A 26474-nucleotide genomic window follows, 5' to 3' on the forward strand; every position below is an offset into this window, starting at 1 on the left:
GACGACGGAGTCTATAGCTAAGTATATATCTGACAGGTAAGTTGAATGCATAAAACTCCAGGGATGAAGCAATGTCTGTGCCCTTTAGGCATAAAACACCCTAATAGAGCCCCGTAACCTTCAACAGCCAAAATGGACAGGCCTTTTGCAGCCCTGAGGAAGATGAGGAAGTCCGCTATATGCTGAACAGAGATTCCGAGTGGAGAGAAACCCCTTCGACGTCACCAATCACACAATCACAGTAGACTGGCCACTTGCCCCGATAAACTGCTGACGAAGACTTCCTGAGATAGCTGGACATGTGGCCCACTGCTTTGCTAGAAAATCCTCTCGCTTGCAAGAGATACTTGATAGTCTCCAGCCATGAAGCGACACGACTATTGATTGGTGGAACCTCTCCACATAAGGTTGGCAAAGAGGTGACGCCAAGGGGGAATTTCCCTCGGTACTTCTGAAAGCAGATACAGGTCTGGGAACCACTCTGCTTGAGGCCACAGGGGAACCACTAAAGTCATCCTGAGATTTTGAGAGCTCATTACCCTTTTCAGGACTTGACGGATCAGACAAAAAGGAGGGAAGGAGTAAACCTCGAAATTGTCCCAATGATGTTGATGGGCATCCTCAGCTAGCACCAGAGGATTTGGGACTACCAGCATGTAGACCTCCAGCTTCCTGTTGAAATGAGTTCCGTACCAAGGATTTGGTTCTGTCGGCAACCACATTCCCCTTGCCCGGAATGTCTGACTACGAGCTCCAACGAGTTGTCAATCGCTCACTGATGTATCTCTACTGTCAACGAGTGGAGTTGACAAGACACTAGCCCTCCCTGTTTGTTGACATAGGCGACCACTGTGGTGTTGTTCGACATCAGAGCGACTGAATGTCCCTCTACCTTCCCCCGGAACGCCTCGAGTCCCAGAAAGGCTGCTTTTAGTTCCAAGACGTTGATGTGAAGCTTCTTGTCCTTGGCAATCCAAACACCCGAAGTCAGAAGGTCCTCAACATGAGCACCCCAACCATTGATGGATGCATTCGAAAAGATAACCTGGCTGGGGAAAAATCAGAGGGACTCTTATCCTAAGATTCTGATCATCCAACCACCAGCACAGGTCTCTTCTCACCTGATCTGAAAATGGTACTTGCTGTTGAGGGGAACTGCCCACCAGGGACCAGAACTCCTTCAACCCCCACTGAAGAGAACGTAGTTGGAGTCAACTATGAGGGACCAACTTTTCTAAGGGTGTCAAGATACCTACCTAGCAGAATCGGTGAGCTGGCTGTTCAGCTTGTAACAGGAAGGATCGTGCCACTGTCCTGAACTTCTGTAACCTCTGGTCTGACATGAAAACCCTCGACACTACTGTATCTATGGACATACCCAGATACAGAATCCTCTGGTTGGGGACCAGACTGGACTTCTCCAGGTTTACCACAATACCCAGGCTCTTGCAAAACCAGAATAGGTGATCCCTGTCATGAAGTATAGCTTCTCTCTGGAACGTGCCAAGACCAGCCAGTCGTTGAAGTATCTCAGTAGATGAATGCCTTGAGCATGAGCCTGCTTTGAGACTAGGGCAAAGACCTTAGTCAAGCCAAAACAAAGGACCTTGATCTGGAAGATCTGCTCTCCAAGGCTGAGGCGAAGGAACTTCTTGGACAAAGGGTGAATTGGGATTTGCAAGTACGCATCTTTCGAGTCTATTGACAACATAAAGTTGTTCTCCGTTACTGCTGCCAGAACCATCGGGGGCGTCTATATCCTGAATCTCATCTTCCTGATGAATAGGTTCAGTGTGGAAAGATCTACCTCTGGCCTCCAATTGCCTGTGGCTTTTGGAACCAAGATGAAGCGACTGTAAAACCCTGGTGAAGGATGATGTACTTCTTCCACTGCACCCTGTTCATCATCTTCAAAATTTTGCCTCGAAGAGCTAGGAACTTCAGAGAATTCCGAGTGTAAGTCAGTTGGAGGAGGGGTTTGTCTGAGAGAGGGGGAGAAAAGTCAAAAGGTAAGAGGTATCCAATGCAAAGGACATCTACCCACTTCTCCACTCTGTGCAATTGCCATTTGGCCCAATGGACTGTCAGGCATCCCCCAACCCATGGCACAGGGAAGGGAGAGGCACCCCCTCTATCAATGATCCCCTCTGTCTCTGCCTCTGGTGCCCCTACCTGGCTTATAGGGCTGAAACCGAAAGAGGCGTTGTTGTCGTCTTGACCCTGAAGCTGTAGAAGGCTGAGATGTTATAACAGAAGATGGACGCTTGGTCTGTTTCCTGGGGGGAGACCGTCTAGCTTGATGATGAGGGGGAGGAGGGAGGAAGAGGAGGATGAAAACAAACCTCTGACTTTGATACTGCCTACTGGACTAGTCGATCTTTAGTATAAGCCTGCCTACTGTCGATCGCAACCTCTAACTGCATTCTTGGGAAGGGAAACTGCAACTCTGAGAGGTCCCCATTACGAAGACCTGCCAATGACTCCGAATCTACTGCACCCGCTACCTTCAATAAGGCCATATCCCTTCTAGCCAGGAGGTTACCCCCACAAGGTACTGCTGACGTCACATAGGTAAGAAATCGCCTTAGCCCCAGACTGCAGGAATCTGATATAGGAGGTATAGCTAACAGACCCACTTTTGTAGCAGCACAAACCTATCTTGGCTAACAGACCCACTTTTGTAGCAGCACAAACCTATCTTGGCTACTGCAGTGGACCATAAGTCTAACCATGATACAGTCTGGAAGACGGAGGAAACAGTAGACTCCATAGCAGAGGCCTCCTGGAAGAAAAACAAGACACTCAAACCTTATTTGTTCCAGAGTTAGTTCAGGCTTAAGGTGAATCACATTAGGATTAAAGTGCCATGGCATCAGCAGAACAAAGTTGGTGGAACAATATTTCCTATGCCGCAGGAGAAGAGGAGAGAGGAACTTAGATAACCTACTGGATTGAAGTGAGCTATCCCTATCCGAAATCAGGTCACTAATATGCTTCTGAATAGACTGCGCATGTACCGAAAGTGGGAGCTCGAATGAAGCTCTAGAATCCCACTTTGGGCTGAGCAAAGCTCTAAGCCAGTAGGGGTCATCGAAGATTGAGCCTATGTCCTTACTTCCAGATTACTGAACACACAGATGAGATCAACAACCTCCAAAAAAGAGGACAGAAACTCATTGCTCTTCCCTTCTAGCTCCGGCAAAGGAGAAGGACAATGTGAGGAGGAAGGTCTAGAAAGAACCTCGTCCTTTTCTAAAGCCACTGGAGAGGTCTCCCTACAGAGCTGGGCATCACTTTTCTCACTGGAAGAAATGGTATCCTGAACGAGATGTACCACGAACATTGTCTAGAGAAAAACTATGAGCACAATCGTGTGAAGTACCATGTACACGTCCATGCAAAGGCTCATATACCCGGTCCTGAGATGGATCACATACACGGCCATGTGACGACTCTTTCACAGCCATGAGATGACTCACATACACGGAAGTGTGACGACTCACATAAATGGCTGTATGACAACCCACATACATATGGCCATGTGACAACTCACATCCATGGCCATGAGACAACTCACGTACACAGCTGTGTGACGATTCACATACATGGCCACAAGACGACTCACATACACAGCCGTGTCACTCTTTCATGGCCGTGTAACAATTCATGTCCACAGTCGCGGGTCATGGCTGTGTAACAAATCATGTCCACAGTCACAGGATAAGGACCAACGAGCACGAGAAGGACTTGAGGGAGGAAACTGACCTCAAAGGTCAATAACTCCAGTTGGAGAATGATATTGGGAACTCTTCAGGGAAGGAGACTTAGAAAGTTTAGTTGTCTTGGGAGAAGACGGAGACACATGTCCACGGACCCAAATCGTCTCACGTCCTCGACCGTCATCGTCAGCCACACATTCGTTATGAGAAATCCCAGAAGATGCAGGAGACAACCGAGTGGAGGGCAACTTCGAACTCTTGATCGGTGCTCTATCATCCTTACGGCAAACTCTAGTAGGCTGTGGAGATCGGGAGCCATCGCAAACTGGAACACGTACGTATATGTGCAATGAAGAGACACAGAGAAGATGGCAAAACACTCCTCTCATTCTCAGAAGAAGAAACAACAAAGTCCTGAATCCTCCAACGTCTGACTTGTATGAGTAGGAGGAGAAGGAGATGGAGTGGGGAGGCTCTAACTTACTTTGACGCCCCTTGCTAGAAGGAGAGGAAGAAGGGGAAGGCCTTCTCCTTCGATGTCGTCTCTTTGTAGAGGGGACTATATATCTTCCATGAAAAATGGAGTCCAGTTTATCAAACATTGCCTAAAAAAATGTCTCCGAGGGAGGCAGAGCAGACAACAGAGACGTGGATGGTAATGACTGAGACGGAGGGAGAACCGACACCGCAGTTGATGTCATAGGCCAAGTGGAAGCTGGGAGTGACGTCACAACAAAGGGCATGGCAGCACACGCCAATGGCCTCACTGGTGAGCAGATAAGCAGCAACCCAGCAGACAACGTTGTTGATGGCTCAGGCCTGCCCGAAGGAATCACACGCATACCAAAGTAGTGTAGGCCAGGAGGGGGGACTGCTGGTGGGACTAGGGGAGGCTGGTGAGCAGCCAAGAAATGCGCTAGCAAACCATCCAAAGAGGGTGAACCCCGTACGTGTAGGGACACCCAAACCACTGCCATTTTGTTGGACTTCAAATCTGAAAGAAAGGGAGCATGAGGGTGAGCCTCCTCTCCTGAGGGAGTGTGATTGTCTCCCACAAGAGAGGGGGCCTCATTAAACATAAAACTACCCTTTGCACTGCCCAATACTTCCAAGGATGAATCAATGGAGGAAAAGTACAGGGACATGGGAACAAAAGATGCAGGAGGAAGACTACTGGAAGGAGACGCTGAAATGTCCGCTTGGGGAGGCAAAAAGCCATCCCAAGACAGAGAAGTCGACACCTTACGTTATTCCCTCTTCTCATAAAAAGCCCTACACTGAGATATAGGCTAGGAACAACACTCGGGGTACAGATTAGAGATAGTACAAAAATTCACACATCACCTACTGCAAGTCATATGGGGATCCGTAATAGAAGCCAAAATCCTGGAACATGGAAAGCCCTGAACTCCTGGACACGTACGTTGACGGACTTGGAACTCTTGGAGGAATCCATGATCAAAGGACAGACAGACACACACACACTCTAAAATGCAAAGAAATAACAGGAAAACAAAGCATCCAGCTTGGGAAGGAGAGTACAACGCCGCTACTCTCCAAGGAAGTCAAAGAAAGATTGAGTCATGAGGTTCCAAGCTTGGTCAGTGACTAACTTCCACCTTGTATACATAGGTTGCTAGATGCCACAGAGTCCTTGCTTTATAATCTTTGATTGTTTCTAACCAGTTTCCAGCAGGCACTAGAAGCCTAAGGGTAGCCATCCGCGTTACTTTGCACCCTTGAACGCAGAGCCCCCGACTAGAAGGCTCCGAAAGCGATGAAGAACCAACTGATGCTTGACTAAGAACCCTTTCTTATTAATGTCCAGATAGTGCTGAGGCAGATGATTTAATAAGAAGTCCCTCCTCTCCTTGAAAAGAACATAGTACAGCCATCCGAAGTGTTAGTCAGGTATGCAAACCCCCTTGAAACCAAAGTGAAGAGGTTGTCAAACAGTTTAGGATCTGAGAAACCCATCAACTCTCACCACATCCACACAGAGTAGGACAGGGCCTCCCACTGGCTGTGAAAGGTGTCTTCCAAATACAAGCCTCATGATCTGTAACTCCTACCACACGAATCAATGTAGGAACCCAATAGAGAAAAACCTCAACTCACTTGTAAACTCGTCTTCCCCAAAAACTGCCCGACTCGCTGAAACCAGATCAGCCTACTGATGTTTGAGAGACTACTGGTTTAGTTGAATACAACTATCAAACATTATTTGAATGAACTGTGAGATTCCTCCGGAGCCTGGACTGTGCAAAGAGAGAATGGACAAAGTCCACCATCCATTTATACTCACTTCCTTCCCCGGAGAATAAAAAACCCACAACTAGCAATCAATTCTCTCTTCAAAGGGTATCTATCCTTTGTCAGACCTGCCCGGCCAGACCAGAACAGGAAAAGGAGAAAGACCAAACCCCCCAACAAGAGCAGCACCCAAGAACCTAGAACTTACTATGCCTGGCTGCTCGATACCAAACGACATACAGGATCCCATCATATCTGAGCTAACCAATCCGATTGCGCAACAATATACCAAGGCGATGATAAACTCCTGAGCAAGTCGTACTCAACAGCACAATCCCGCACTCCCCCCAGACATGGTGACGTAACACCTATCTGACCGGTGTCCACCCCCTTACAACAGCCAACCATCACCAGTTCGACAAATCCTGTAACAGTTACTATCATTCGACTGCGCATATCCTCACTACCCAGAGACGATAACCACCAGAGCACCTAACGCCGCCATTGTGCAGGTGGAGAACCAATTGTGCAGTACATATAGTGCTTTAATCACAGGTTACAAACTGTGGAACCAATGTGAGCTGCAGAAGGAAATTACCAGCTACCCTAACGAAGGGGGCCAAGGGCACAAAAAGGGCTAACTATGCTGCAGACAAACTGCCAACGGCCGTAGCCTCCCAGGCAATTACCGCGGTAAGCACGTTACGTCTCAAACACCTAAGCTATAAAAATGGGAACTGAAGAAGGAAGATTACTAACTACCCTATGAAAGGAGTGGGTGATGACACAACCGGTATCGATACAGTCAACGATGGTGCAGACGAATCTCCAACTGCCGTAACCCCCGCAAGAACTACGAAGGACACATTACGTCTCAAAACAAGTACTAAAGGATGCATTGAACCTACAGCATTAGCCACTATTAAAAATTACTATACCTATGTGTAGTATAGAGAATACTTTAGGCTACGCTACTGTATATGCATACGATATATCATCGCGAACGCTAAGCTAGCCGTAGTTGATTGTTATTCAATTTCTCTACATACTGAATTATTGTAAATCAATATGCATTGAACCGAGAAATACCAAATTTGTAACTATTTGTATTTTTCATAACTAACAAACCTGAGGTCTAACATTAGGATTTACTAGCGCCAAGCTGGAAACCGGTAGAAATTAAAATTACACTTGGTGAGATCCAGGTACTAAATGGCATCTCATAACCAGGTCACGGGGTCATGGTATACCCAAATGCCCACGGCTAACCTGTGACCCACCAGTTATATTTCTAACCCAGTTTAGACTGCTAGAGGGGTGGTTCGAGGTGGGCCTTTAACTGTTTAAGACCTCAGGTTTGTTAGTTATGAAAAATACAAATTAGTTACAAATTTGGTATTTGTTCATACACAAACAACCTTCGGTCTTAAACATTAGGATAGACTTACTATTGGAGGGAGGTAAGTCTCTACAACTGACTGGGAGTTTGCCACCTTATCCATTTCCGAATATATAGGGTTGGGAAATTCTAAGAGAATGGACAATGAACCTAGGACCAAAGATATAAGCGGATCTATTGGTTTTCTCCCACTGGGTGTAGATACCATTCTACTGTTTACTCTTGTCCCTTGCAACTGGATCCACCTTCACCCCTCTTTTCCCTATTGTCCAGAGGGGTGTGTTGCTACTGAAAAGTATATCATCAGCTAAGATAGCTTCAGAGTATGGCTGACCATCTCACCTGCATCTAGTCCGTTCCAGCACATGACGGTACTCTCCTTCATATTGCCGTAGTTAAAGGAGTAGGAAGAAAGTAGTAAAGAAAAAAGACCAGTCATCCCATTCATTCTACTTTCATACCTTCATCTTAGACTAGACGCAAACTGACCCGCCAGGGGCACTGGATGAACTATATCACTTGTTGGGCCGCCACCACTGGACCCAGGAAAGGTGTCCAAGGATCTATGGGCAACATCTTTCAAATAAAAAATGAGGTGAAAGTTGTTTGGCGTTTCCACACACCAGCTTTCAGAATTTTATCCACAGACATGTTCTTCTTAAATGCCAGGGAAGCACTCACACCCCTGATGTCATGAGCTCTAGCTCCCCACCTGGCTATCTGACCCTCTGTCTTCTGCCGTATAAGCATCTCTGATCGTCTCCCTTAGCCAAACGATATTGTATTCTTGGACACTTCCTTCTTGTTCCGTCCTGTACTTACGAACAACCTCTGGCACCCCGGCCTGAGGTGCCTTGTTCTCTTTAAGTACTCCCTTAGTGCCTTGATGGGGCACAGGAGCAATCTCAGCTTTGTCGTGTCTACAAAGTCTGCCAAGGAAGGTATGGTAAAGGAGTCGAATCTGCCGTCTACTATTGTTGGATTTGGGTCTTGGCCACGAATTCTGGGACAAACTCACATACCATTGATCTCCAACCTCTCGAGTGCTTTACGAGATATGAGAGGCCATGTAGCTCCCCACCCTTTTGGTTGAAGCCAGGCCAATAAGAAAGACTGTCTTCAGGGTCAGGCTCCTATCCGTGGACTGCCTTAGTGGTTTTCGTAGGGGGGTTTTGTCAGACTACTCAGTACCTTGGTCAGATCCCATCTGGGGCTTTTAGCTCCTTTGGTGGGCATGACTGTTCAAAGCTCTCATCAGCATGGCCAACTCCCATGAAGACGATATGTCCACTCCTTTCATTCGTAAGACTGAGGCTAAAGCCGCCCTGTACCCCTTCACTGCAGATACAGACATATGTTTTTCTGATCTGAGATATATCAGAAAGTCTGCTAACTGCTGATAGTGGTACCGAGTGGAGACAACGTTCCCTCTACGACACCAATCGCAGTATGCTGACCACTTTCCTTGGTATACTGTCGCAGATGAGTTTCTGATATTACCTGCCATCTGAGTTTGCTGCTTTCTGCGAAAACCCTCGCTCTCGGAGGAGATACTTGACAGTCTCCACCCGTGAAGCGATAGGGACTTCACCGGCTGGTGGTACCTCTCCACGTGAGGCTGACACAGAAGGTTGCTCCATGTAGGTAACTCTCTTGGCACATCTACTAGGAGTTCCAGTAGGTCTGGAAACCACTCTGCTTTCGGCCATAACGGGGCTACCAGGGTCATCTTGAGGTTCTGAGACTGCATTACCCTGTTCAGAACCTGACGGATTAGACAAAATGGAGGAAATGCGTACACGTCCAGATTGTCCCAGGGTTTTGTGTAGCGCATCTTCTGCTACTGCCTCTGCGTCCGGGACTACTGAACAATACACTTCCAACTTTTTTGTTGTAGCTGGTTGCGAATAGGTCTATGATCGGTCCTTCCCACAACATGAGCATCCTGTCCACTACCTGTTGGTGTAGGGACCACTCCGTTCCCAGAATCTGATCCCTGCGGCTCAACTTGTCGGCCACTATGTTTTTCTTTTTCCCGAATATACCTGGCCTTGATGTCTACCAGGTTCTCTATAGCCCACTGGTGAAGTTGAACTGTCATCACATGTAACTGCCAAGAAACTAGGCCTCCTTGCTTGTTTATATAAGCTACTACTGTGGTGTTGTCTGACATCAATACCACTGAGTGTCCCTTTACTCTCTCCCTGAATTCTCGTAGAGCCAGAAAAGCTGCTTTCACTCCAGCACGTTTATAGGGAGTTCTCTGTCCTTGCAAACTCCATTTTGCTGACACCATCCACTCCTCCATATGGGCTCCCCAGCCTTCTAGTGACACATCCGAGAACAGCAAGAGGTCTGGGGAGGATTGTTGAAGGGGGACACCCACTGTCAGATTGTCGTCGTTCACACCACAGCAAGTCTTTCCTACTTCTGCCGACAAGGGAATTTGCTCGTACGGGTGATCTACTGTTGGTGACCAAAACTCCTTCATCCTCCATTGTAGGGACCGAAGGTGTAGTCTTCCTTGTGGTACTAGCTTCTCCAGGGAGGTTAGGATTCCCAGCACCACCTGCCACTGTCTTGCTGGCTGTGTCTGCTTTCCCAGAAAGGCATTCACCACTTGTTTGCATTTCTCTACTCTTTGGTCTGTCGGGAATACTTTGGCTTGCTGTTGTTGTCTATCACCATTCCCAGATATTCCAAACGTTGACTTGGATCCAACTGCGACATTCTGCTGATTCACCACAATACCTAGGCTGTGACAAAGCTGCAGGAGGGCCGCCCTGTCCCTGAGTAATTTCTCCTTGGACTTTGCTATCACCAGCCAATCGTCCAGATATCTTATTAGCCTGATCCCCTGAGCATGCGCCCACGCCGACACGAGGGTGAACACTCTTGTAAAAACTTGAGGAGACGTTGTCAATCCGAAGCACAGGACCTTGAATTCGAAAGCTTTCCCTGCAAGACTGAAGCGGAGAAATTTCCTTGAAGACTGATGGACTGGTATCTGAAAGTAGCGTCCTTTAGATCGACTGTCACATAAAGTCTCCGATTCTGACTGCTTGTAGAACCGTTTTCGGAGTTTCCATCTTGAAACTGGTTTTCCTTATAAACAGATTCAGCGTTGACAGGTCTATTACTGTCCTCCACTCCCCGTTGGCTTTGGGTACCAGGAAAATCCTGCTGTAGAAGCCTTTTGTCGGACTGCATACTTGTTGCACAGCTCCTTTTTCCATCATCTTCTTCACTTCGTCCTGCAGATAGTGGGCATAAGTGACGTGGGGTAATGGTTGATTCTTGTCAGGGGCGGGGTTACCTCGAACGGAATCAATACCCGATCCTGAAGAACATCCTCCACCCCACTGCTTCTGCCCCTAGTTCCTGCCACACCTTCCAGTGATTTGCCAGGCAACCCCCCACTGGTGTGGCCGAGTGATGGGAGGCGCCCATCCTATCTTCTTGAGCCTCTCCCTCCCCTATTGCCCCTTCCTCTGTTGTTTCTATTGTGAAAGGGCCGATGAGTTATCCTCTTTGGGGAAGAGGGTCTTGTGACTCTATTAGGGATGCTATTGTTCACTGTCTTGCCTTTCGAAGACATTCGCTGTTGTCTTCCCTCCAAAGGAGTAGTTTGACTGTTAGACGTTTTCCTAACTGCCTGTTGCACCAACCTATCGTTAGTGTCCATCCTTCTTCTATCTATCGCCTCTTCCAGTATGACCTCTGGCAACAGCAGTTGCGATTCCAAGATATCCCCATTCCTCATTGCTAACAGGGAATCCAAATCCACATTGCGGCTTAGTCTAGCCAATGCTGCATCTCTCCTCATTAGCAGGATATTTGCCCAAACATTGGCACTTACGTCTGTCAGGTACACAATCGCCTTGGAACCTGACTGTAGTAATCTAATGAACAATGGTTCATCCACTACTTTCCTTGTTGCTTCCGAGGATGCAATTTTCGCCACTGCTGTTGACCAAAGGTCCTAACCAAGAAGCAGCCTGAAAGACAGAAGAAGCTGTTGCTTCTAACGTAGCAGCCTCTTGGTACGTCATCGAAGGGCACTCCATTTTAACCTGATCCAAGGTTAATCCAGGCCTTAACCTTACAACATTCGGGTTCATTTGTCTAGACAGCAAAGGGACCTTCGGTGTCGTATAATATTTCCTTTGCTTTATCATTGGAGGGGGAATAAATTTAAATGATCTATTAGATCTTAAGGAATTATCCCTCCTGCAATCTTTGCGTTTACGTGTTGCAAGACCGATTCCGCATGACTCGAACAAGGTAATTCATACAACACCTTGGTATCCCTCTTTAGTCCAAATGCCATGTCAATTCCAGGAGGAAGCATACTGGCCGGTGTTTCTGTCTTCTCCAAAAGGCTATTGAATTGACGAATCAAATCAATAACCTCTGCATACGAGGCCAGAAACTCTTGGTTTTTCTCCTTCCTCCGGCTCTAGTGTACCATTCTCCGTCACAAGAGATGTTGTCTCGCCTCTATCTTCTGACAGACGGCCCGGAATTCCACGGCCGCCAGACCCCTACGGCCGCGGTCTCTTTGATCTTTGCTGGCCGCTGTTGGCTCGATCCCGGATAGTCAGCAGGGGAACGAGAACGTCTCACTCTTTCTCTGCTCACGGATCTAGAGCGAGAATCTCGTCTAGATCTCCAAGATGAAGGCTCCCTTAAGACAGAGATAAGTTCGTCTCTATTAGCATTGGCATCGTTTTCGAGCGTCGGCGAGCCCGGCCTCGGCCTTCTATCCAGACGGACACTGCCTTCCACGAACGTTATTCGCCGAGGTTGCCAACTCTCTCTTTTTCGTACTTTTAATAGGAGCCTTATCGTCCTTCGTACGTATTTTGAACGGCCTTACGGGCGAAACTGGGACCTGCATTCCATCCTGCTGCGCACCTTTTGCCGCCAACGTCGATTTTTACCAGAGGTATCGCAGTTTTTTGCGATCCGAACTGGCAACTCCGCCTCGGCCGCTAGCTCGCCGGCCGTCACCTCTCTCGCGTTGTTCGGATTCTTGCGAACGGCTTCGTCTGCCAACCTTGTGCTTAATAGCCACTGATTTTCCGACCTTCTTGCTGACTTGGAAATGACAGTCTTGGTCCGAAGAAGAGGAAGAATTGATTCTTCTCCTCTTAGCCCGAGGATCCGCCAGGAACTCCCGAATCCTCCTCCAACGCTTTGACTGGCGCTCGCCGTGACGTTATCGGACTTAGCGATGACGCCGAACAAGAGGAAGAAGACGAAGAAGGCGAATCACACTTTTTCTTTTTGTCTCTTATTCATTCTCTTCTCTATATCCTGTAATTTCTGCATTACAGTTTGCATTGACGGGTCAGAAGGCGTATTAAGCGTCTGGGTGCAGCGAAAAAGGGAAAGGGCGAGAATCGGTCTGTGACGTCATCACGCCTGCATATCGGAGTGTGACGTATGTTGTGACGTCATCACTCTCGTAGGGAGAGACTGAGAGGTTTCTGCTGGCAACCGCACGTTTGCTACCAAACTACCTCCACGTTCTGCATCGCTGTAAATACTGAGTGGGATGGTGAAGCCGCGGCATTAATTCCCATAAATTGCAAGCCCGGGGATGAGGAACATTCAGCGCTGCCGGACCCCTGCTGGAACCGTGACGTCATAATAATGCGCAAGCAGACCATCCAAGGTTGGTACGCCTGGTAGGCCTATGCGCTGACCACGTACCATCTAACTATGCCGCTTGAGTAGCAGGAAGCCTGGAACAAGATGGCGGATCTCCCCCTCTACTTGCTGGGAACAAAGGAAGGTGTAAATATTCATAAAATTACCCAAGGCCCCTCCTGACGTTTCCGATACAGAACCGCTAGGAGAAACCGAAGGGGTATGAGACAAATCAAAAGCAGGTGGAGAAACATATGGAGCAGCCTGGTTTTTATTACCGATACAAAAAGAAGCCGGTAAGGTTTGGTCATCCAAAGATGGCGTCTTACCCACTTACGCTTCAGAACCTTAGGATCTTTGTCAATGGGGTCCTATCCACACCTTGCCTATTGGCATGATCATAGAGCACGACACCTAATCCCGATCACCTGATCCTCATTGGGGGTTAGTACTACGATTGAAAGGAGTCATCCCCTGAACATCCTTTCAAGCAACCCACAACTCAACAACAATATTAAACTAATTATTAAAAATATTAAAAAACAAATTTAAGGATCAGCGTCTGCTCCATTTCCCAGCATAGTATCCGCTGATACATAAGGTCCAAGAGCGAAACATTTATCGTATGTTATTTCTAACATCCTTTAAATAGTGGGATGCAAATACTGAATTGCACCTCCAATAAGTTGCTGCTAAAAATGTTTCTCATGGACATATCTTCGTAAAAGAAAGGGAAGTTGCCACAGCCCGGACTTCGAGAGCTTTCACTCTCAGCAGCTTTAAAGAGTTCTCTTGGCAATTCCTATGAGCTTCGGTAATTACATTCTGACAAAGAATGCCAGTGCGTTCTTTGACATAGGTCTCTTGGGCTTCTTACCGAACACCAGACCTTGTCGACATCCCTGAAGCTGTGTCTTCTTTTCTAAATAAAATTTTAAGGTCCTGACTGGGCAAAGGGAGACCGATCCAACTCTCTTCCTACCAGAGAAGAGAGTCCCTTGACTTCGAAACTTCTAGGCCAAGGTTTAGAAGGGTTCTCATTCTTTGCTAGGAAAAGATCCTGGAAAGAAATGACAGCCGAGTCTTTTCTAAATCCCACCACCCGAGAGTCCAAAGCATGCAATTCACTGATCCCCCCCCCTCTTAGCGTTGCTAGAGCCATCAGGAATATGCATTTGCTAGTAAGATCTTCTGAATGAGATTTTTATCTATAGGTTCGAACCTGTCCGACATCAAGAACTTTAGGACAACGTCCAGGTTCCAACTCAGGGGAATCGACGATCTCAATTTCTTAGTCTCGAAAGACCTGATGAGATCATGAAGATCCTTATTATTCTCGAGATTCAGCCCTCTGTTTCTAAAAACAGCTGAGAGCATGCTCCTATATCCCTTGATAGTTTGATACGGCCAATTTGGATTCTTCTCTTAAGAAGAGGAGAAAATCCGCGATTTCGGTTACAGAGGTATTGGAAGAGGACAGCTTCTTCGACCTACACCATCTACGGAAAACTTCCGCACTTCGATTGTGTAGACCCGCAGGGTGAGCGCTCTGCGGGCTCTAGCAATTGAAGTTGCCACTTTCTTTGAAAAGCCTCTCGCTCTGACCAGTCTTTCAATAGTCGAAAGCAGTCAGGAGAGACTTTGGATGTTTTTGTGGAACCTCTCGAAGTGGGGTTTGTCTGAGCAGATCTGTCCTGTCTGGTAGAGATCTGGGGAAGTCCACCGTCCATTCCAGTACCTCTGTGAACTAGATTCGGGAAGGCCAAAAGGGAGCAATTAGAGTCATTCTCATTCCTTCCGATGCCACAAATTTCCTTACTACTTCCCCCAGCAATTTGAATGGGGGGAAAGGCGTATGCATCTATGCCTGACCAATCCATGAGGAAGGCATCGATCGCTGTGGCTCTGGGATCTTCTTCTAGCGAGCAGAAGTTGTCTATTTCCTGGAGAGGAACGTGGCAAACAGGTCGATCTGGGGTCACTCCCCCAGAGTGACCATATTTGTCTACAGACTCCTGAGTGGAGCATCCACTCTGTCGGGAGAACCTGGTTCTTTCTGCTCAACCTGTCTGCCCTTAGGTTTTTTACTCCTTGGACAAACCTTGTACGCAGAATAATGCCCCGTTCCTCTGTCCAGGTTAATAGAGCTCTCGCTATTTTCGTTCAGAGAGAAAGAGTGAGTGCCCCCTTGATTTCCGGATGTAAGCCAGAGCTGTGGTGTTGTCGGAATTGACTTGAACTACCACCCCTCTGACTTCCGCTTCGAAGTATTCCAGAGCTAGATGAATTGCCAGGAGTTCCTTCGCATTGATGTGCAGAGTATGTTGTTGTCTGGTCCAAATACCTGCTACTTCCTTTGGGCCCAGTGTTGCTCCCCAACCTGTTTCCGAGGCATCGGAAAAACAACACTCGGTGAGGGTTCCGAATCAAGAGGGACACCCCTTCGTTCCTTGTTAATGGGGTTTAACCACCACTTTAGGTCGGATTTTATCCCCTGTTGGATGGGAAAAACGTCTGACAAGTCTCCTGTCTTTTGACTCCACATCCTCTTTAGATAAAATTGCAGAGGTCTGAGATTTAATCTTCCCAGGGAAATGAACTGCTCTAACGAGGAAAGGGTGCCCAGCAGACTGAGCCATTCCCTCGCCGAGTCTGTTCTTTCCCTAAGAAGTTCGAGATCTTTTCTAAGCCTCGAGTAATTCTTGTCTTGAGATGGAAACGCCCGAAAACCCGAGAATCCATCTGTATCCCAGATAGACTATGTTCTGTCTGGGGATCAATTGTGATTTCTCGAGGTTCACGAGCAGTCCCAGAGATTTTGTCAAGTTCAAAGTCTTCTCCAAGTCCTTCAAGCACTGAATTTCCGATTTTGCTCTTATTAGCCAATCGTCCAGATAAAGGGATATTTATTTACCCCTCTAGATGTAGCCATCTCGCAACATTCATCATTAGCTTCGTGAACACTTGAGGGGCCGTTGAAAGGCCGAAGCATAGGGCTCTGAATTGGTATCTTTCCCCTGCATCATGAATCGGAGATATTTCTTCGATGATGGATGCAGGGGGACATGAAAGTATGCATCTTGTAGATCTAAGGAGACCATCCAATCTCCTGGACGAAGAGCCGCAAGAACCGATTTTGATGTTTCCATAGAGAACTTTGTGTTCTCCACAAATCGGTTCAATGCGCTCACATCCAGGACCGGTCTCCACCCTCCCGAGGATTTGCGGAACCAGAAAAAGACGGTTGTAGAATCCTCGGAATGCGGATCCCGAACCACTTCGATGGCCTCCTTTTGCAACATCTGTTCTACCAGTTGCAATAATGCTTCTTTCTGGCAGGGTCCCTGTATTGGGCTGACAGTTCCCTCGGGTTCGTAGTCAAGGGAGGTCTGTCTCGAAAGGGGATCATATATCCCTTTGTTACCACGGAAAGGGACCAAAATTTCTGCCTGCCTCCGAGCCCATTCTTCGGAAAATTTCCGAAGTCTGGCTCCTACCGGTGCTTGAAGGACTGTTGTCTCATTTCGCTCTCTTGATAGGTCTGAAGGAAGATCTACCTCTCTTCTGTACTCCTCTCTTCTTAAAAGAGGGTCTGGCCGAGGTACTCCCTCGAAAGGGCTGTTGAGGAGCCCGAGTCTCTCTCTTAATAGACCCCGCCCGAAGTCCTCGATTTCTTTGCAGATTGGGCCAAGAGATCTTGTGTGCCTTTTCTGTCAAAGAATGAGAAATATCTTTTACTAGATTTGAAGGAAACAATTGGTCCGACAGAGGAGCTACAGAAGAGATGACCTCTGAGTAGGAGTAACTGCTTTCGTCAGAAAAGAGCTAAATAAGACTCTCTTCTTCAGAATACCAGTTCCAAACAGAGAGGCCACCTCTCCTGATCCATCCTGAACGCTTGTCCCTACAGGAAAGAACACTATGAAGGACTTCTGGACTAAGAGATTCCTTCTCTTGTGTCTTTTTGGCCAACACCCCAAGGGACCAGTCTAAGAAGTTAAAAACTTCTAAGACATTAAACAATCCCTTGAGGAGATGGTCCATCTCAGAAGTCCCCATGTGATCTTTGCTAATGACAAGGCTTGTCTCCTAGACGAATCTACCAGATTCGAAAAATCTGCTTCGGCAGTGGACGGGAGAGCTAGACCCGTGGTTTGCCCGTCTCGTACCAAATTCCCTTCTTTCCTGATAGTCTGGAAGGAGGGCAGGTAAAGACTGTCTTCCCCGCCTTCTCCTTGGATTCCAACCAATTTCCTACGAATCGGAGAGCCTTGTTCATGGAAATGGTTGGCTTCATTTTAATAAAAGATGATTGTTTCGGGACCTTCGTGCTTGTAAATAAGGACCTTGGAGAAGGAGGAGCAGTCGGGCTTAAAGAGTCCCCAAACTCTTGAAGTAAGAGGGCTGCCAGCGTCTTGTAATCTGACAAACCCGGAGCCGAGTGGTTTTCAGAGTCCGAAATCTCTTCCAAATCCAATTCCGAACCAGAGGATTGTTTATTTCCAGCAGGAGACTGGCCTCTTTCAACATCCACCCCACTCTCGCAAGAACGACGACCGCCTGTGCGATAACTTGCGTCCCTACGAGAGATAGGTTGATCCTGCAAACGACCTTATCCTTCTCCTGGCAAGAGCGATGGCCGCTTGTGCGACACCTTTCTCTCCTGTCAGACGAAGGATGTCCTCTCCTATCGCTTTCTCCGGAACCACCTATGTCCTGACAAGGAATACGGCCGCTTGTGCGACAACTAAAGTCCTTGTCAGGTAAAGGTTTATCCTTCCGAAAAGCTAAACAAATCCTCTTGGCTTAATTGTCTTTTGAAGAAGTCCGTCTCTTATTTGTCACTTGTGGCTCATTGCGCCGGGTTGGTGCTCGTGATTCCTTGCGCCAAGCTGGCGCTTCTGGCGCATTTCGGCAGGGTGGCGCTTCTGGCGCATTTCGGCAGGGTGGCGCTTCTGGCGCTTCTGGCGCATTTCGCCAGGCTGGCGCTTCTGGCGCATCTGGCTCTTCTGACTCGTATGGAGTCTCAAACGCATCTGGCGCATTGCGCCAGGTTGGCGTTTTTGGCGCATTCTTCATACTCCTCTGAGTATAAGCCGAAACTTCCGTTTCTTCTTTCCTTCCCTTCGTCTTCTTTATAGGAAGGAAAGAGTTCCTTTCTCCTGGGAGTTTCCTTAGTAAAAACTCCTACTAAGGCCGAAAGTTTGCTCCTGCATTTAGGATAATTTTCGCAGCCGCATTTCTCTTTTTCCTTCCCTGATCGGTGAGGGCTGTCTAGAAGGAAGGAAACTCCGATTTCCGTTTAGGCACCATTCTCCTTTTCTCTTCTCACAAGGTGATAGATCGGAGAAAAGCTCAGGCGTTGAATCCAAAGTTGGAGCCTTCCAATTCTCTTTTAAGGGGCGTGACAGTTCATCAGAACTCCATCCCCTTACATTCGGTGAAGAATCTGACGAAGAAAAACACTTCTTTAGGATGCTTTTTCGATAGCGATCCTTGGCAGTTCGGGTCGTCACAGATCTGCCGAGGGGACGCCTGATCGGTGGGGATTCTCCGTAACCTCCGTAATGGCTTTCGACATTCCTTCTCCTCTGGGCCTGTGAGCTTGGAAGAGGTCTAGGCCTGGGAGCGAGACAGAGCCGATCAGACGCACCCTCCACTGCACTAGGGACACTTAATTCACTATCACTGTGCTTACCTTTCAACGTCAGCATTTGACGTTCCATCCTTTGTAGCGCAGCTTTAAGATCTGCAATTTCCGTGCCGGATTTGCAGTCTTAGTACTAGAGGAAGAGATAGAGGTTTAGGGTTAGGTGTTAATTTAATAGGCTCGTTAGAGCGAGACCTACTTACGCTTCTGGAGGAAGCCTTCCTAGCCCTATCCATATCTAATTTCCTTAAATATGAATTTAATTCTTCCATTCTTCCTCATTCATATTTACACATTCATCACAGGTGTTAGAAATTGAACATCATTCCTTACACACACTTACTGTGTGAGGGTCTACCGAGCTTTCGGTAGCCTCACCATGCATCCCTCATTTCACACTGTCTTCTAACCGTAAAGCTAGAATCCGACATCATGAGAAATATCCAAAACAAGTCCAAAAAACAGTCCACAGAAAGAGTGCCAAACCAAAGATCCAATACGTCACCAAATAACCGGCTTAGAAGATCAATAGCGATGAAAAAACACGAAAATCAAATCAGGAGTAACAACAACAATGTTGCTGTCACAGCCGATAGAGAAAATCTGTCTTAGAAAACAGGAATGATTCCTATTCCCGCCACAGGGCGGCGGGCTTAGATCACCTGACCTACCTGTAGAGTGTGCCGCGAAATTCGAATTTCTATCGGGGACGACGGAGTCTATAGCTAAGTATATATCTGACAGGTAAGTTGAATGCATAAAACCTAATGTTAAGACCGAAGGTTGTTTTCGTGTATGAACAATTAGTTGATATTAACAATTACCATACTGTATATGTAGTCAAATTGAAAACCTGATCAAGTTTACCACCATTGCAAGACGAACGAAATTTATCCTCAGAAGGAAAAGAACCTTCAAGATGAAGGAGCAGTACTCAACACTTCAAAACCCAACAGACCCGAAACCACCCCTGAATGACCAACCATGGACCTAGAAAGCTTCTGATGCAAGGAACTCGAAGCAGGAAAAGAAAACAAAGAGGCTCTAAAGACAAATTGTCCCTCTATAAACTACTATAATAGAAAACTGACCCGAAGAAGCCTGCACTTCTCTTCCTGAACACTACATAGCCTATTATCCCTACTCATTTGTATCTGACTTAAATTTTCATCATCCTCAGAACTTACACATTGAGGGAAGGGGAAATCTGCCAACACTGCCTGCTCCGTGCCAGGAGGGCCGGCAGAACCTACCCACTTGGAGGCTTGCGATTCTCCATGACCCCCGGCACACGTTAGGGCTGGTTCTGGAACAGGCAGGGGAGCTGAAAAAGAGCTATTAGAATCAACTATACTACTACTACCACTATCTCTATTTTTAGTTAAATTATTCGTCAGGCTAGAAATAGGCTAGACATACTAGATGTTAACTTGTCCACTAATTTCTTGAATAACTAACTCTAATGGTTCCTTATCTCCTGACCAAGACACCCATCTCTGACTGGTATTACACTGAACCTTCTTACAAGAAATAACAAAGAGAATGTTGATCATGTGTGAGTGTACTCTCCTACACTCGCAGGGCGTGCAGAACTGATGAGCACCAACATGTCCAGCAGTAGAAGACTTGATTGTCGAACTGTAGATGAAGCAGAAGCAGAGGCGTTTGCAGACGGCGATGACGTTTATTTTCTAACTCATCCATAGAGAGTACAAAGTACCGATCCAGACTCAAATCAGGAGAAAAACGTTAATAACAGTCCAAAGTCATAATGTGATATCCAAAATACGAAAATTCTTTAAATGGGGTCGGGCTAAAAGACCAAAAGTTCGCCTAATGTGGGACTAATCCGCACAGCATGGCGAACATGAAACAATTGAAGAGGCAAGCCTCTGGTGGCTGGTATTTGCAGCAGCGTTGCCAATAGTAACACAGGTAACTCATTTGACTAGATTTTACCTGCAGCATTGGTAACGTTGACAGTTAAAATTACCCACTTTGTGGGTAAATATGTGGGGATATAGTTTGGGATGGTTAGTAACCAGGGCTAATTCAGGTGTTCAGGGAGTGTATTACAATTCTATAAAATTGGAAGGAAGCAAAATTACTAACCTTATTTGACGCGATCAACTGAGACAACCAGAAAATAGTTACCACGTACGCAGTACTTACTTCATGAGAGCAAGTGTGCCACTTGTTGTGGCCCCCTCAGGATGCAAGAGAAGAGGAGGGTTCCGTGAATCACTGAGGTATGCTCGAGCATTAGTTCGAAGTATTTCTCGTCCTTGTGTTACCCCAAGGTCACGGTAGCATAATAACATAGACAGTGCGGCTGGGAGATCATACACACTAGGCTGAAAATAGAACAAGTTTTTTTGCACAAATTCTATAGGTCAAAAGTTTATCAAATAACATGTAAGTAGACTTTGAGTAAACAATCTTAGTATATCAAATTTTATGCAGTTTGCAAATTTCCTAAGTATATACAAATAGCCTTTTATGTAGTAATGTTTCTCAGAATGAGTTGGATATGACTGCTGAAACTTAGTAACAAGGTGGTAGGTGGTGAGTGGGGTGAATCCTCTGCCCACCTGGTTAAAGTAAACTCTTTTTCTTTGGCATTAAGGTCGTCCTGAGGATGTTAATAAAGGCTCTTAAATTGTAAACCAAGGAAAAATACAAATTACCTTTAAAATTTGTTGCTACAAAATTAGGGTATCAAAAGGCTGGGGACAAAAAAATGGATCCCGAAAATCAAGATGATCAAGATAATTGATGAGAAGGGATGAGGAGTGGTTGTTCAGAAAAGCAGCAATTAAGAGATACTAGAAAGAAGACCCTTAAAAAGACTAAAGATATCATGGAAAAAGGGAAGGAAAACCCATTATAGATTGGGGTTTAGGCAAAAAGATCCCAGTACAAAATAAAAGCTGGGCAGCTTATTTTGTATAAATGACTCCATGCAGGAAACACCTGACAAAATAATTTTCATGATCAAAATAAATAACTGATATACGTACTCTTAAATGAAACAAGTCATGGAATGAGTGAAGCATTATACAATTTAAAAATAAGACCATTAAACATCTTTGTGTTCCTCTATATAATATAAGTACAATACTGTGTAGTTTTCATGGCAATTAATTTTCCAGATATTTCTCTAAATTGAATAACAAATACAGTAGGTAAATCAATATTTCAAATATAAAGAAAGTTACAGGATACCAGTAGAATGAAAATTACAAGATACCAGTTAGGTTAGGCTATTAATTACTTTATGTAAAAAGTATTGTACACCAAAAGCTAATGAACTGGTCCAACTTACTGAGAGGGGGCAAACTCCAATTGGTTTGTCTATTATAACCAGGCAGTTTTAGCAAAAGTAACAGTAAGTGGGTTTGCTATAGGAATTAACACAATACAAAAATGCATAAAAAAGATTACATAAATAAACTAATGGTAGAAAATACATTTGCATCAAGGAATAAAGCATTGGATTGTTAAATAAACTAATGGTAGAAAATACTTTTGCATCAAGGAATAAAGCATCAGATTGTTAAGCATTATAATTTTTTCATATACATATTTGAATTACTATGTGTAAAAAATTTGATACACAAAAAGAAAGAATGAACACAAGAATAAACTCACAGTTATACACGGCAGAACAATAGATACTGCGAGGTGATCAAAAGGAGTAATGTGATTAGTCGTGATGACGCAACACGATTTATTTCTCTTTTCCACCGACTCTTCTCGTACAACTAAACCCAAAGTTACATACAGCACCCGCAAAACCACGCTAGAGAGAGAAAGGAAATTACAGGACTTTTATAACCAATAAAAAGATCAATTTGTCTATTAAAAGTTTTGAAATTTTATATCAGAAAACATCAAACATCAACTTTCATCTAATCAGTTCTACAACAGCTTCTATTAATTAATCAATATTCAAAATGTTTCAATCCCACTAACTAACCTGAAACTACATTCAGACAGTTGACCTTACCTCCTGATAACTGTGTTGTAAGGAAGAACAGATGCAGCTAAAAATAACTGTAAGGACACAAACAGACGTAGCAAAAAGATGACAATGCCCAATGGTGTGTAAAGTAGGATGAACAACAAACTGGGGCCACTGGGCAACCTATTATAGGGGAAAAAATTGTCACTGATAATTTATGAAAATGAAACTTTATTACATCTACAAGCATTGTTAGTAAATATTAAAGGAATTTTCAAGTTAAACAGCTCAAGTCCATTTTTGGAATTGAGAACATTATATGTAACATCCAAAAGTTGAGCTGTTTCACTTGCCACTTGACACAGTTAAAGATATACATTTGATATTAAAATCTATACTTCACTAAATTCCTCTAGCTATGGTCAAGTGGAAATAATATCTATAGTATTTAGCAATCTAGTTTTAGATAACATTGGTGTACTAATAGGTTCCATTGCTGTTGATACAATCTATAAACCAATATCTATCATTAAACATAACTAGTATTAGTTTTACAGCAACAGAGAACTTTTAAATCGCTCTCAATCATTTTCTTTTATTATTTACTTGGAAAACTAAAACATAGTTATATGTTATATAATACTAAATAGCAAAAAATTAATTCAACTCAATATTCCAATATTATGTACATTGCTGATTACACTTAATTAGGGTCAAGAACTCAATTCTCAGTTGGACTCCTTGGGGTCAAATAAAATAACCTGGTCTTAAGTCAGTCTTATACCAATGAATGGCATATGATTACAATATATCTTAATATATAGATAAATGAAATATGGTTACAATAGTACAGAAAAAGAGTAAACTCATTTTGTGCAGAAAAAAAAAAAAAAAAAAAAAAAAAAAAAAGCTAGTCTAGTCCTTGGAGCTTGATAACAAGGTACATTTGTCTAGTGGCAACAGTTTGTAAATGCATCGGCATATGTGTGATGCTCCACTAGATTGGCAACGACGAGTCATTTTTCCTTGTGTCGTCTGCTCGTAAGCATGCATCCAAAATATTTGTAATTTTTCGGGATTAATTTGGTTGCAAAAAAAGGGATAACAGACATGAATTAAAAAAACATTTTGAAGTAAAGTTAAACTAAATAATGAGTAAAGTAAACAATTAAGGGAATAAAGCTTTGCACCTCATAATCAGTGTTGTCGTCTGCTGCTTGTAACTGTGTTTGCGGAATGAGTGCTTAGGAACCAGGAACAGCAACGTGGTTCAAGTGCAAGGTGGAGAGAATTAAGACCAAAACATGTATAATTACAATCAAATAAGCACGGTGGAGTTTCAGTTGTGATGGCAGTAAGGATAAAACCACCAATTACAAGGTAAAAATGAATTCAGTTCAAACCATGGCCCTGGGAATAAAGTTTCATACTTTCAATAATATAGGCAATAAAATGTTTTATTGTGCTGATTACAACTGCAGTCTTGAGTAAGATCAATAAACGTTACATAGGGTAAACAACCGCATGGACTGGCTCAACTCACCGACGGTCACGGCATGCCACCCTCCGAAAAAGTACTTATAACGTGTCCTGACACCGGAGATGGGGATCAGTCGCAACTTCTTGTTGGTGAGAGACGGAGCAAAAGACCTCTACTCTCCTTTCGAAGTAAGTATTTTCTCCAAAGTTAGAAATTAAGGCCAAATTTAAAGCATTAAATAGAGGGTAGTGAAAAGGGTGGCCAACGCAGTGCAAATCTCACCAAAACGCTTTCAAAATTTTTACTTATGCTTAAATATCTTAAAGATTGATGTCATCTCGATGTTTGTGGAGTCGCTTGTGTCAACAAACTCCCCATTTCCTGTGATAAATCCGCACACCACTTGTACCCATAGATGCTGGGGCACTTTCATCACAACAATCGGAACACGGTCACTGGCCACGACGTTTTTAAGAAAACAACTGTTTTGGTAGAAGACGACGAAGCGTGCACCAGATTATTTAATAAATAGTAAAACATGAATATTTTACATATTTATGATGATTGATTTGGAAATATTCGTTATTGAAAAAGTAACTCGATTCTGACTCAAATTTAAGTAATTATTTTTCGAAATTAGAACGTTCTTTTAAGTCCTGTATTATGACCTTCGTACCTATTGTAGATGAATTGCTATACTCAGCTTTCTTGCAGAACAGTTTACCAGTTATTCATGCAGATTGTTATCAGCCATTCATGTTTTTGTTATAATCGTAATGCGCATATATATATATCTTTATTATTTACTTTTTGGATATATGAAGATGTTTTACTGCCGGATTACCGACGTAGTGTGACGCAATCGCTTTCGCTCCCTGGGCCTCTGTCCGTTTTCGCACCATAAGAAATTAATGGGGTCGAATTTGCAATGACCAGAAAGTCGTTAAAAGAGGAAAGTTAGCCACACGATCGCCGCCATATTGGATTTCAAAACTGCCTTGAAAACATATTTTACGAAGAGCGTCACATGCTTATTTTAGTTCAAATGGGGCTTTCACATATCACATTATGTTGACGAAACTTCAATCTTTCGAATGGTATGCTTAGAGTTGTAATTGTATTCTTGTTTCACCAATTAAATATCAAGTGAATAAGACCCGGCCAGCGTGATGATGGTGGATCGTCCGTGATTGTTTACCCTAATTAAGGGGGGATGAGAAAATTAAGATGGCAAAGAGTGAGGTTAATCATGAAAGAATTTGCATTTAAGGGCGAAGGGAGGCAACAAAGAACTCTAAGTAGCCTAGCATAATGCCTACAATGCACCACATGAGGTGCACTGACGGCACTAAGTTTATTCCCTTATGGTGATATGTTCCTTGAGAAATAAGACTTAGCCTAATGTCTAAGAAACTTCATAATCACAATGACCAAGGCATGCCTGAGGTCCATGCAATATGACCGAAAGGTCTCGAAAATATGCTGCCCAAGATAAACATACCTATCTAGGTACTACCTAGGTACCCAATACGATGGCGTCAGACTACGTTAATGTACACTACCAGTGCGATTAATGACCGAAGCCATCATAAATTACCATATCCTAGATCATAAACTTAATTAAATGGGTTATATTAAAATGCTATTTCTTAGGTATAGGATAGTAAAGAAAAAAATAAGATAGTGTAAAATTCGGGTAGAGGTAGCAAGGTACTGGGAAGAGTAGATAGGCTACTAGGAAGGCCGTAGCCTATGGTACCGGTAATTAAACCACCATAATTCTTACTTACTGCCACCTGCGCCTATTCCGTAATACCCACCTGTTTTTGACAAACAATGCCTCAATCGGTACCGCCATGTTGACAGAGCAGTATGGTCATAACTTAAAATAAAATCATGTTTAACTTTTACGCAGCCACTCTCCAGCTGTATATACACTAAGGCTTCAGGTACACTGTTTAAGTCGAGCTTGTGTAATCAAGGACACAGCCGAAATTTTATCGTCACGCCAGCTTCTGAAATTATAATGTAGCATTAGATTGACATATAATAAACTTAAAATAATTATTTAAATCTACAATAAGGATCTTTTCTGGAAATTCATCACAAGGGCAATTTAATTTGACAAACCAATTTCGATTGCAACCACTTTGTGAGACTGAAATATTTTTCTGGCATACGTCATATGATCAATGGGCTAGCAGCTTTTTAAAAACAAAATATGGGTAATAAAACCATACTTATATTACAGAGTGTCAATAAGAAAATGTGCTTTAATAGGAATAAATCTAAACAAGCTAAAAGACATGCTATTGTTATTTTCTACGCTTCATTTTCTAAAAGGTATTATACTA

General features: G+C 44.4%; 1 protein-coding gene across 1 annotated transcript in view; it reads right to left on the reverse strand.

The window, feature by feature from the left end:
- The window catches only part of LOC135198437 (lipid droplet-regulating VLDL assembly factor AUP1-like), a 61775-nt gene extending 35678 nt beyond the window's left edge, over nt 1-26097 (reverse strand). The window contains exons 1-4 of the mRNA XM_064225984.1: nt 25941-26097; nt 22686-22823; nt 22328-22478; nt 20849-21030 (exon numbers count right to left, since the gene is read on the reverse strand). Coding sequence (XP_064082054.1) covers nt 20849-21030; nt 22328-22478; nt 22686-22823; nt 25941-25978 — 509 coding nt within the window. The 5' untranslated portion in view covers nt 25979-26097. The remainder of the gene's footprint in view (nt 1-20848; nt 21031-22327; nt 22479-22685; nt 22824-25940) is intronic.
- Between the last annotated feature and the right edge of the window lie 377 nt (nt 26098-26474).

This window comes from Macrobrachium nipponense, chromosome 22 (genome assembly GCF_015104395.2).
Source record: "Macrobrachium nipponense isolate FS-2020 chromosome 22, ASM1510439v2, whole genome shotgun sequence".
NCBI classification, from domain to species: domain Eukaryota; kingdom Metazoa; phylum Arthropoda; class Malacostraca; order Decapoda; family Palaemonidae; genus Macrobrachium; species Macrobrachium nipponense.